The sequence below is a fragment of the Thamnophis elegans genome, chromosome 7 (genome assembly GCF_009769535.1).
Source record: "Thamnophis elegans isolate rThaEle1 chromosome 7, rThaEle1.pri, whole genome shotgun sequence".
Classification (NCBI taxonomy): Eukaryota; Metazoa; Chordata; class Lepidosauria; order Squamata; family Colubridae; genus Thamnophis; species Thamnophis elegans.
The window spans coordinates 46,922,024-46,934,647 of NC_045547.1; the positions used below are offsets into that span (position 1 = coordinate 46,922,024).

The window sequence follows — 12,624 nt, forward strand, 5'->3', positions numbered from 1 at the left end:
AACTGTTTACTGTAATTGCCAGAGTAGTCGGAGAACTTTGATAGTTAATGTCTATAGATCTGCAGGACATCCTCACTGGGAAAGGCAGAATTATAGCTATTTGTCTTGGGACTCAAGCATCCAAAAGAGGGGAAACATCCCTCACCATCAAGCAAATGAATCACATGTGTGAAATGGGCAGCTATATCAAAGAGAAAAATAAATAAATGGCCTACTCATATAAGGAAAAGATAGACGCAGTCCGCCCTCTCTCAATACCTAGTGCTCTGCTCAGTGCAGAAAAGGGATGATTAGCAGACATGAACTTTCACATGTAGCTAAATTTTCCCTGGAGAATGTTGAACAAAGCAGCAGTATCCTTTTGTAGACATCTCTGAAGGGTCACAGAGGGAAAGTGGCAGAGCATGTATCACAATAAAGTATCATAATACAAATTTGGCTCCTTGTGATAAATCTTATGATTATGCATTATGACATCATAACACATGTTTAGGTAGTCCTCATTTAGTGACAATTGTCTGGCAACTTGGTCATTAAGCAAAGCTGTTGCTAAGTGAAATAGTGTCTATATTTCTGATTTTACATCAGATTTCATTTGCTTTACAAAGGTTATACCTACCTACAAAAGTTGTAAATGCAGACATTGGCCATTTTCATTGTGATTGTGAATGGTTACTGAATAAGACAATCACTAATCAAGGACTACCTGCATCATCATTCTAATGAAAGCTGCATTTGCTCAAGATACCTCTATCCCTTTTAAGCCTTAGATATAATGATCAAGTCAATTGGTCTACTGTTACCCATATCATGAGTAACTATTTCAATTCAATCCAACCCAGCTGTCTAGTTTCTTGAGCCATTGCCGTAAATGCATGCTGTCATGGCTAGAAGCACAATGGAAAAGAACTGTAGTTCCAGAACACAGACAGTACTTACATTTTGCATGTAGAAATCCTAATTTCAATCCTGCTTGGGCTAGAAAAGATGGCCAATTTACAGAAGGAAAACAAAGTTGGATGAACCAATACTGATATGTTCCAAAATTCAATCCAAATAAAGTCAACTTTTGTGTTCCTCATGCCAATTTGGTAATATAAATAGTTACAGCTTAATGATCACCATCTGCCTATTGCAAATTTTATATTCAAGAAAAAGAGGGCTGCATATTTTTCTTGTATTTGAGGATAAAGACTTTAAAATTGAAAGTTTGAAAAATATTGAGTACTCACTATTTATAACTCATGGCAACATCTACAAAATATTTTCTTCTCTGTCGGTAAACATTGTCCTTAAATCCCTGAAGCAAATAAAAATAATTTATACCAAAGAGGCAGATAAGTGATAGAAAAGAGGATTAAATAAATCATCCAAGTTTTAAATAGTTATGAACATTCTCATTCATACCACCTTCAGAACCCACCCAACCTTGCCTTTTAGTAGTTACCCAAGCATGTTTAAGATTTAGCTTCCAAAATCTGCTCCATCTTTTCTATATCTACAATTTCAAGTATCTGTTAAGTAGAGCTTTTTTCTCATTGTATTATTTACTTGTTGTTATGATTAACTTGCCTTTCAAGCTTCAAATTTTATCAAGGCCTCTTAGAATCACTACTGAGTAAATTAACAAAACCAGAATAAGCAACATTAATAAGTAACTAATAGGGCTTTTATTGGAGGTATCTTTCCTCTACCAGCCTCAGACCTTTTCACAAATACTAAAATATGATTGTGTGGCAGATGGAATGGGGCGGTGGTGGGGAGGTCTGCCATTATATCTTTGCCTACTCTGTGTCCCATGGATCTTGGGTAAAGATGTCCCAAACATGCTTTTACAAAAGGCAACTTGATTTCTTAGTTTTTTTTCCTTGAAAACATTTTAGCTCTAAAAGGTAAGAAATGAAGAAGCTTCTTGGATGAGAAGTAAAACATTTTTTACTTCTCAAACAAAATCTGATGTCTTTCATTTATTTATTGACTGGAAATAATCAAGTAGATTTTAATTTTCTTTGGATCATAAAGCAATCTTGAAGAACCTTGCATTTGACTTTATTACATTAAAATAAAGGCCAGACCTTAGAGGTATTATTCTCAGAAAACAATGCTGAGGTGTATAAACCATTGAGCTTGGGTTCCAAAGCATTAAATATGCAATTTTTTTTAATTGGGCTTCAAGAAACCTTCTGAAAAAATACATTTGGGATAAATGAATCCTAAGTATCGTACAGCCACACTGCACAGAACTCCCCAACATTCCCTGAAGGAACTGATCAATTCTGGGCACAAACTCCCATGATTTTTTTCCCAAAAAGGCAACAGGACTTTCTTGATTTTTTTTCCTTGAAACATTTCATTTCTCATCTAAGAAGCTTCTTCAGTTCTAAGAAGTAAGAACTGAAGAAGCTTCTTGGATGAGAAGTGAAACATTTTCAAGGGTAAAAAAACAAGAAAGTCCAGTTGCCATTTGGAAAAGCACCTTTGGACAACCATGACTTGGATGATTGAGATAGCAGGAGAATTTCCAAGAGAAAATATGACACACCTTCCTCAAATTTCCAAAATATTACTAAATGTCTATGTGCAAAATACCCAGTATTGGATGAAAGCCCTACTCTCCCCTCTAACATAATCCTATGAAGAACAGGGAATGAGGGTAGGGGTAGTGATAGTTGCAGAGTAAGTTCCTGTGTGCTTTACATAATACACCGTATTGTATCTCTACTATTGGATGATTTAGGAGTTACAAGATTTAATAAAAGCTGACTTCACTCCATGAGGAGTGCACAGAGGCAATAATGAAAGGAAGACAAACCATATCTATAGGTTAATTTCCTCAAGTTTTGGATGCAATGTTTTCAGGCAATATGTGAGCCTGCAGACAGTGAAACATGAGCTGAAATGGGGCCAAAGTGTTAAAAATAAGGGAGGGAAAAACACAAAGATCCTGTGTGCCAGCTGCATTCCTGCTCAAGAATGCTATGATTTCTACTTTATAATTATCTCCTGGAGTGTTACCAGATTTCCATATGCCTCCCACACTCCCTGGAATGTTAATTTAATATCTATATTTTTAAAAGCTCATACAGCAGTGTGCATGAATATCACTATGATTTAGAACTATAACTCTTGCATTGTTTGCAATGAAGAGAAATGAAAATTGCCTCTCAAAGTTCTCTAGTGTACTTCTGAAACAGAAGCTGCAATCTACAAACCCATCTAAATCTGACATATGAATGTTCCAGAAAGATAGAAATACATCTGAAGACAAATCAAAATGTGAGGTCTGTACTTAAACAGATTGAACCAAAACTGCTTAAGATAGATAATGTATTGCACTCATTCATTTCACTCATTTGCTACATTAGTAGTAGATTATTTGGTCAGCCTTTCTGGATCTTCTCTAAACACTTACAGGATGATCTGCATCCAGTTCGGAGCCATACATGAGAACTCTCTGGGAACATTTATCTAATTCAACAATCTTTCGGGGAAACCAAGGCACACAGTCCAGCTCTGGAAAAAACAAAGAGATGGAAGGGAATCAAACATTTTTCCCTGCGTCTTCATACAAATGGGCAGATTTCATAATAAAATGTGGGGGGGGGGGAACAGATGAAGAAAAGAAACAATAGTCTTGCCTTCCTCATCAGTCCAGATGTTTTCTGGAGGATTCAGAGTCACAATGTTTGTTTCATACTTTAACAGCTGAATGAGTTCGTTGAATTCTTTCTTGGTACAGTCACAATCCACAAAAATTTCTACCTCTGAATTCCTTCGCTTGGATTTTCTGGATTCAATATGAACCATGCTCACATGCTTCTCCTGAAAACAGATGAAAAAGGAGTTAACCCAGGAAAAGCAGGAATTAAATGCTTAGGTCTTAACAGGTGGTAGTTTAGAATAGATATCCAGATATTTCTATTAAACAAAATTAAATATTTGTGCATCAGCCAGAAATAAACTACTATAAAATTATTATTGCATTCACTCCTTTGTTGCATTATAAACCTCCATGGAAAAACTATAAATACCTTAGGATAATTTAAATTTAAAATTGATTTACCATGGCAATTTCATATAAAATCATCATTCATATGTACTAGAAATACTACTAATTTCATGCCAAATTCATGACAAACAAAATAGAAAAAATGAAATAATTTGGTAATACAGTAGCATTGTTCTGTCATCTATAACTTTCCCAAAGAGAAGGCCAAATGCATGATAAAAATTCCACAGCATAGAAATCCCTATTAACCCAAGACTTACTACTGTTCATTATCCAAGTACTGAAATACTACGTTTTACTTTAGTAAAACATTACAATATATAGCTGAATAGCTCAGATGCATAACATTGGCTAGATGTATAACTTAGTCAAGATCTAATGTTTTTTAAAACAGCCCTTGCAAATAAAATAACAGAACTGGCAACCCTAAATTGCAATTGTGAATTCTGTGAACTTATTCCAGAGAAATTTAAATTTAGATATGGCATTTGATTTAGACTTCAGGGTACTAATGATTGTTTTAAATGGTTCAACTAGTATTTAAAACTGAATGCAGAAATAAATAATTAGGCAATAAAGTTAAATAGCATAAGAGCTAATCTATGAATCTCAGTTAAAATATTCCAACTTCTGAAATTTATCTCCATGCGATACAAAGCAGATTGCAGTAGCTGAAATAAGTAACTAAAGCAAGAATGGAGGAAGACTGGATGTTTTAGATGAGTATGTTAGCTGGAGCTGGTGCTAACAGAAAACATTTCTAGATATTGCTATCAATCTTGGTATCAAAGGATATTAATAATTCCAAAACTATTATTGAAGATTGAAATATATTATTTTAGAAAACCGAAAGTACAGGCTAAGCCAACTTAATTGTTTATTCTAGCATGTCAGAAGCAAGATTCTGATTTGCAGTTAATATACCATAAAATGATTAACTTCACTTTATGCTGTAATGTGGTTTGATTGACTTTAATTGTTCATATTGTGCAAACCAAGCCATTTTGGATAATAAATCATAGAATGACCAAGCACAATGTGTTAACTCAGTTGAGTTACTCACTAATCAATGGATTGGTGTGGTAAGTGAATCTAGTGTCTTGTGATTTAAGACATATTATGCACATTAGCTTTCATACAAGCATGATGCACATTTTTCAACCAATATATTATTATGAAAATAAATAGTAAAATAATATTTACCTGGAAAAGTCTGAGAGCTTTTACCAAGCCACCAACTTCATTTTTTAAAGAAAACACGACAGCAGTTTTACCACCTTCAGATGTTGACTCATTCTTGCTTGTACCTTTATTAGCCTTTTTATCATCACTTCTACCAGAATTTGTTTTGTTTAGCTGAAAGAAAATACAGATCACAAGCATTTCCACGTACCCCTCAACAATAATTAACCTTTCCTTTATTTGATCTTAGAATTTATATAGCTCTTTCGAAAATGAAGTTTTGCTTAGTTTTTTCCTCTTTCTTAAAAAGCACATTCAGGGCCATTACAGGTTGTTAGCAATTATAGGTTGCAAATATAAATGAAAGATTATTCTAAATGAAATTTAAAAAGAGCATTGTAGAATGAAAGCTGTTATAATCTCATTTTTTCTTTATTTTTAAAACTAACATTTTGCTCCCAATTGAAAATAAAAACTTCCAAAGTTTTTGGAAAACAATTATGGATTCTGGGATCCATATTATAAATTCAAACATGAATGATGTGCAGAACATTACATCCCTTTCCCATCACAGGTGCCTTTGAATACCAGGGAAAAAGTCAAAGAGCACAATTTTTAAATTATAAAAGAAGCAGTTGATAGAAAAAATAACTTGCACTTTCTTTATTGTCTTGGAAAGATTTATTCATTTTTGCTTGCATCTGAATTTCTCATTTCAGTGGGTCTACAATAGGGCTGGGGGAAGGCTGAAATGCATGGTTTATTCAGAGGTGGGTTCCTACCGGCTGAACCGGTTGTAACTTGGTGGCCTAGGTCACTGGAACCAGCAGCAACCCAGGCCTGCCACACCCCTGAACTGGTTCTCTTGGCGGTGCCATAGGCAGCGCCATCTTGTTTTTGCCTTCTGTGCATGCGCAGAGCAATTTTTGTTGCACTGGGCATGCAGGAGCATCCCTGAGCAAACTGGCAGTAGTGGCAGCCAGAACCCACCCCTGGTTTTACTGAGTAACAATTTAATTTTATTGGTTGTGGGAAAGAACAGAGAAAGCTTCCTAAGCTTTGATTTAAAAAAAAGGAAAGGAAGATTTGGATATTGACTGCCACCAAAAAAGTAAAGTTGGATCAATCACTTGACAAACCCATTACAGCTTAGAATCATAATGAGGAAGCTCCGTTACAATTGTAACTCAAGGATTACCTGAACATATTTTTAAAATATCAATTCATACTTACAGGCTCAGTGCAAAACAGGCTTGAACATGTTTCTATATAGGATGAAAACATGGAAGAACAACTCTGCAAAGTGAACTCAACGGTGCTTTTTCAAAAGGCAACTGAACTGATTTTTCCCCCCTAAGGAAGATTTGCTTCTCATCCAAGAAGCTTCAGCAGTTCTGGAAGGATGATGGGGATGATGGAAGGATTAGTTCTGACAGGATGGGTAGCGGGGGTGGAGGTTCCTTTTTTTTTTTAAGCAGTCATCTGTCATTAACACTCCCCCTGAGAGCTCAAGACCACTTGGGGGTTTATCTATTGAGAGAGGGCTGCCCAATGTTAACATAGTCTCTGTTAAGAGAGAGGCCATTAATGTTAAAATTGAACAGCCCTCTCTCAACAGAGGTGGAGGGATACAACAACTCCAGTTTACAACACAGCCCTTGAAGCAGTTCCAAGAAGATTCCACACCCCATTTGCACTTTTGAAAAAACATCTTTGATTCACCTATGATCTGGATGACTGAAAATCTCCACAGACATTCTTCAAAGTGAAATTTCTCATAGAAATATAATTCCTTGGAAAAATCAACACATCCCCCTACATCAAAGTGATGAAAAATTGTTGTTCATAATTTTCATCAACATTGAATGCCCTTACACTACTTTAAGTAAAACACAATTAACTTTGTTTTAATTAAGGAAATCTTTGATCACATGGTTGAATGGATTAGTTTGCTTTCAGCAATGCCCATCTGTAGCAGGAATTTAGAATACTTAGATATAAATAACAGTTAAATGATATCATAGCAATTTATTCAAAATTTATTACCTGGAAAAAAAGAATTGAAATAAGGTTGGTATATGATGCTTACTTAAATGGCCAAAATATACGTATAAGATTTCTTTTTAAAGAAATGTGCTTTTAATAGTTTTTTATTCAAAATGTTCATACTTTATTTATTTATATATTTCATAACATATTATGAAAATGTTTACTATTCCTCTTGTTTTACAGTTCTTATATTTTTAAAGTTTTTACCTAACTATAATCAAAGAACTAAAATTATTTGATGGAGATGAAGGAAGAGAAAATTTAGTCTCACTTATTATGAAACTGATTATAAGAGGAGATATTGTTTATTATATTTATAATTACCTATTCAGTAGATACTCTAAAGGAAATTAAATGTACAGGCTATAACACAGAAGCTAACAATGTTATGATGTTGAATGATGTATGAATGAACGAACAAACAAACGAATGAACAAACATGGCTACTCTCTTCTGCATAACAGAATCATTATCTACAAAGCTATTAAAGACATGCACAAGTATCTTTATTTTAATTTTGAGCCAAATGGAGAATCAATAAAACTTACAAAACATTAATATTATGCATTTAGTAACTGGATCTTTGATTGTGAACCAATTCTTATCCTGTTTCAATCTCTCATATCAGTCATTATTTGTGACTGCAAAAATTGAACAGCCTCTGAATATTTCCAACATAGAAAGGTTTCAATCTTTTTTTTATTTGCCTAACAAATAAACAAATCTAATAAAAAGCAATACTGTTTACCTCCAATGACATGGATAAATAGAATATATAATTTAGATATTCAGAACATAAGCCATGGCAAATACCTTGAATAGATTGCAGTTGTTATGGCCATTCAGATTGAGTTTACCTTTGGTATTTACTGTAATTTGATCAAAATGATATAATCTCTGTCAGTCTTGGAAAATATTTCTTTTACTGCATATATAGTTTAAAAACTGAACTCATTTATCTTAGTTTTAGCATTTTACAACTATTTAATCTTTATTTAAATAATAGAAACAATACAAAAATTCTTTTATTGAGATTTTCAGGTCTTTAACTATAACTTTAAAAAATCTATTCCCTGAAAAAAAATCCCCCCAAATATACGGTATTTGTTTGGTGCACTTAACCTGCAAGATTTGCAAATTGTCATGACAACAATACATTGTCATGTATTTTTCTGTTGTTTTTTTACATGAATAAAAGGTATACAAGTTGAGAAACTGTATCCAATTATACTTTCCAAACAGATGCTATACTGTGCATGAAACTAAACAGAAATGTTTCAATTGTTATATGGCTTGCCTGTAATCCTACAAACAGAAAATAATTATTCATGTAATTTGAAGGATTCCTAACTGAACACACCAACTTCCATCAGTTTACTCAAGTCTACTCATTTGTGCTACGATTAAATTAAAAAAAATTCAAGTACCTTATTGTGTTTCAGGAGGAAAATAATCTACATTGATAACTTCCCCAAAATATTTCTGTTCGTATTGTGATTATTCCTAAATATAATTCATATTTAATTGTTTTCTTACCATATTTCAAACATTTAGAATTCTGATTTCCTTTTGATCACCTAAAACTATGAAGATCAAGAAAACCACAGAAATTAGCAGTACAGTTCTAACCTAGTAAAACATGTTACTTAGATATGGTGTTTGTTCACAACAACCTATATTCTTAGATAAATTTACTTTTATACAAAGTAACTGCTGTTAAATTATCAGTTGAATTAATGGCAAGACTTGGCTTAAGAAAATCACACTTGGCTTAAAAAAAGAACTCATCACAACTGAGAGATTATACAGCTATAAGATCTTTTAAAAATCATATTAAAATGCTATAAATATATATTTATAGTGATCTTTAAAATTCTAGTGATCTTTAAAAAAAATCTAATAATGGCCTCTCAAACATTTGCCTAGCTTAACCCAAATAAAAAATGATGTAGCACTTTTAGTTTTTATGAAAATTAAGTACTTTCTGGAAGAAGCTAATCTGTCAATATCTCAAGTAAATTGTAATCAAAGAATATGATATGAATGTGATAAGACACATATAGTTGTATACAATATGAGGCTTTATATACAGAAGTATAAGTCCATTATGTTACAATATAGCCAACCAATTTAAGAAGGAAACATAATCAGAATCACAATATAGTTGTGGATTGCTAAATTGAAAACACCACCAATAGGGCTGTTCTAGGAAACATCATCATCACCATCCTAGAGACAGATAGAAATGGATATATAGAGATGGATGTAAGTATAAACACACAGAGAGAAATAACTTTGTGACAATAACATCATCAGAGAGCAAGAACCAGCTTCTTAATCTTAAATTATTTGAGGAAACATTGTAAAATGTGTAGAATTTCAATATTTATTTAGGTTAAGCATTTTAATGTTATAACAAAGGCTGTTTATAACAGTAAGGTATTTTTTTTGTTTCTTCTGTATGTCTACTTTTAGGTGTAAAATTAAGCCCAAAGAGGTATGATTGAATTTTCAGTAAAAGTTATTATCTTTTTTAATAGAGGTCCAGATCATAATATTGTTTATATCAATTATTAATATTATTTGTTGTAGTAATAGTATTCACATAGTTTGAAATATTATACCCTTCTGGTTTGGTTTTAAATGACAGCCACAATGACTGCCATCCCTGTGTTTTATGATTGCAGCAATGTATTCAATCTTTTTTTAAAAAAATTACATGTAAATTCAACCACTTTCCCTGGAAGAAAATCTTACTAAACCAAATGTGCTTATATATATAAGCTGCTGTAAGTGACTAAAAAATGTGCACCTAAAAAAATAATCAAGGCAGAGAAAGTAAGTCTTCAACAAAGACTGGATTAACTTCCACCATTAGGAACATCCATCACAAAAGTGAAGGCTACAATCAATTGAATTCAAGTTTTGTCTCAAAAAATGTATTTTATAAAAAATGTTTTGATAATTTGTAATGAAACAGTTGTATTGCAGAGAGTAAGGAGTGATTCCTAAGCTTTTTTCTGAACAAGCAAACAAATAAATCTGTTCAGTTAAAAGGCCCCAAAGAACACTCATCTGGAAGTATTTGAACATTTCTAAAACAATCTGACAAGATAATGGTTTGGTATCTTTAAACGCTTGATACTTACAGTTACATTCCTGGATAATGGGTACTCTTGAGGCATAGCTGAGTCCAGAGAAAGGCCCCGTCGTGCCCAGTATTTGCTGGAGAACATCATCATTGCTGGCTGCATGGTGGGAGCCCTACTGTTTTCCCTGTTCAGAGCAGGAAACAGGCTTGCAATGCTGCCTGCAGGGAGCTGTCCAGCAGTTCAGCACTCTGATGCTGAACAACAAACACTTCAAGCACCTCTCACCTCCCCCAGCAAGGGTTTTTATATGCCTCGTGAAGAACTGATGAAAGACTGATGAGTCACATGAAGCTCACTTTTTTCTCGACTCCTCTTCTGTTGCAATTTCTGTTTTATTCCTCTGACTTGTTACTATTTTTTAAAAGTACTATACTTTTATCAATGGACTTCAGAAACAGTTGAGCACTTTCTTTACAAAGAGCCGTTTAAACATTTGCATGGCATTCCATTACCGAAGATTGATACTCAAAGCAAGATGGGCAGCTTGATGTTTCCGTTAACAAGAAATGCACTTTTCATGTCACTGAAAAAACATTACATTTTTAAAAAGAATGAAGAGAACTTGATACTTTTCCCAGGAGTGTTTTAATATTGTCAGAAGCCTTCACACTATAATCCAATGAGTATGATTACAGGATTAAAAGTATTATAAAGATGTTTTATTGATTGACAATTCCTTTACTTATTTTGTATATATAAATGAGGCAACTGTGTGAAAGATTGAGATTAGCAACTGACATTCGACCAAAGGAATCCTTCTATTACTTATTGGTGAAGTATCATATATAAATAAGTTTTACTTAGTGCATAAATTCTAAAGTATAGAGATTGTGCAAATATTTAAATATTATATAGTTGTATTATCCAATCCCATGAAATAAGAATCCAATTAGACAATTCTTAGATTCATAGATGTGTTCTTTAACCAAATACAGGTGAGGCTAAATTCCCAAGAACTTTGGCACATGATTTAGATGTAGGTTTCTAGAACTCTTAACAATTCATCATAGGACAGGTACAATAAAGCTCATTACTTCGTTTCTTATAAAGTCCCACTCCCATATCTATTGAAGAGCTCATTTGGTTGCATGAGGATTCCTGTGGTTGAATCTACTGTAAATGGTGGGACTACCTTCCTTAAGAGCCTCCTCTTATTCCATCTGGCTGACTTAAGGTAGACAGTCTTTATGCAGGTCAGATATATTTAAATAAGTATTATCACTGGGGCTATTGTGTTACAATGATTCAGTTATTTCCAATACCAAATCAATTTGACTATTTTTATGAAGACATATGCAACATGGTTTTGATAATGAGGTTGTCATGTAAGGTAAATATAATGGGGAAAAATCAGAATTCCTACTATGTGCACAAATATCCTAATTATGCTTTCCATATTTCTTTCCATGTTGAATGTTGCAAGTATTAAGGAAATTTTGTGTGTTTGTGTGAGAAAGAGAGGGAGGGAGGGAGGGAAGGAGAGAAGGAGGGAAGGAGGGAGGGAGAGATTGCATGTCAGCTTTGTGTTCATTTTGGAATCATGCCAACAGACAGCAGTAGAAAAAAAAATATCCAGCAGTTGTATTAACATGATAATGTAAAAGCCAAAGTTCTGTGAGAGAACAAAAAGGGCAAGATAATCCAAAAATTATTTCCTGTAAGCAGGAAATGAAAGCCTAGAGATGTTAGGTTTCTTGCCATTTGCCAAATGGAGTATTTTGTTATTAACTGATAAAAGATAAGAATCCCAAACAAATTAAAGCCAAGGACTAGAGATCTCACCTTCTGATATCTGTGTTAATAACTTACCATTTCATCAGCTCTCACATTAATGCCACAATTTCATTTATCTTTTCAGCAACTAAAATCACGGGCATATTTCTTCACTCTCAGTAAATTCTTTTTCAGAATGTATATAGAAGAAATCGAATCTTTTGGAGAAAGACTGCATTTGATAATTGGGAATGACTTAATATTTCCTTCCCTTTTTCTTACAGCTACTTTAATCATATTGGAAAAAACAAGCCTGATTTTCTATTGCCAGAACATGGATTAGGATATCATTATGAAAAAAGGGATTTCTAGATCCTGACAAATGTCATGAGGATCACATTTGTTTTCAAGCTTATCTGCAGAAAACCAAAATTCAACTCCTTATTTATGAATACAACACCATCACTAGCCTGTTTATTTTATAACTAAAGTATTAGGCCGTAAAAGAACTGAATGCCT

General features: G+C 33.4%; 1 protein-coding gene across 1 annotated transcript in view; it reads right to left on the reverse strand.

The window, feature by feature from the left end:
• Positions 1-10,494, reverse strand: part of TPH2 (tryptophan hydroxylase 2) — a 90,818-nt gene extending 80,324 nt beyond the window's left edge. The window contains exons 1-5 of the mRNA XM_032221682.1: positions 10,390-10,494; positions 5,213-5,365; positions 3,639-3,822; positions 3,413-3,513; positions 1,233-1,300 (exon numbers count right to left, since the gene is read on the reverse strand). Of these exons, the coding sequence (XP_032077573.1) occupies positions 1,233-1,300; positions 3,413-3,513; positions 3,639-3,822; positions 5,213-5,365; positions 10,390-10,494 (611 nt within the window). The remainder of the gene's footprint in view (positions 1-1,232; positions 1,301-3,412; positions 3,514-3,638; positions 3,823-5,212; positions 5,366-10,389) is intronic.
• Between the last annotated feature and the right edge of the window lie 2,130 nt (positions 10,495-12,624).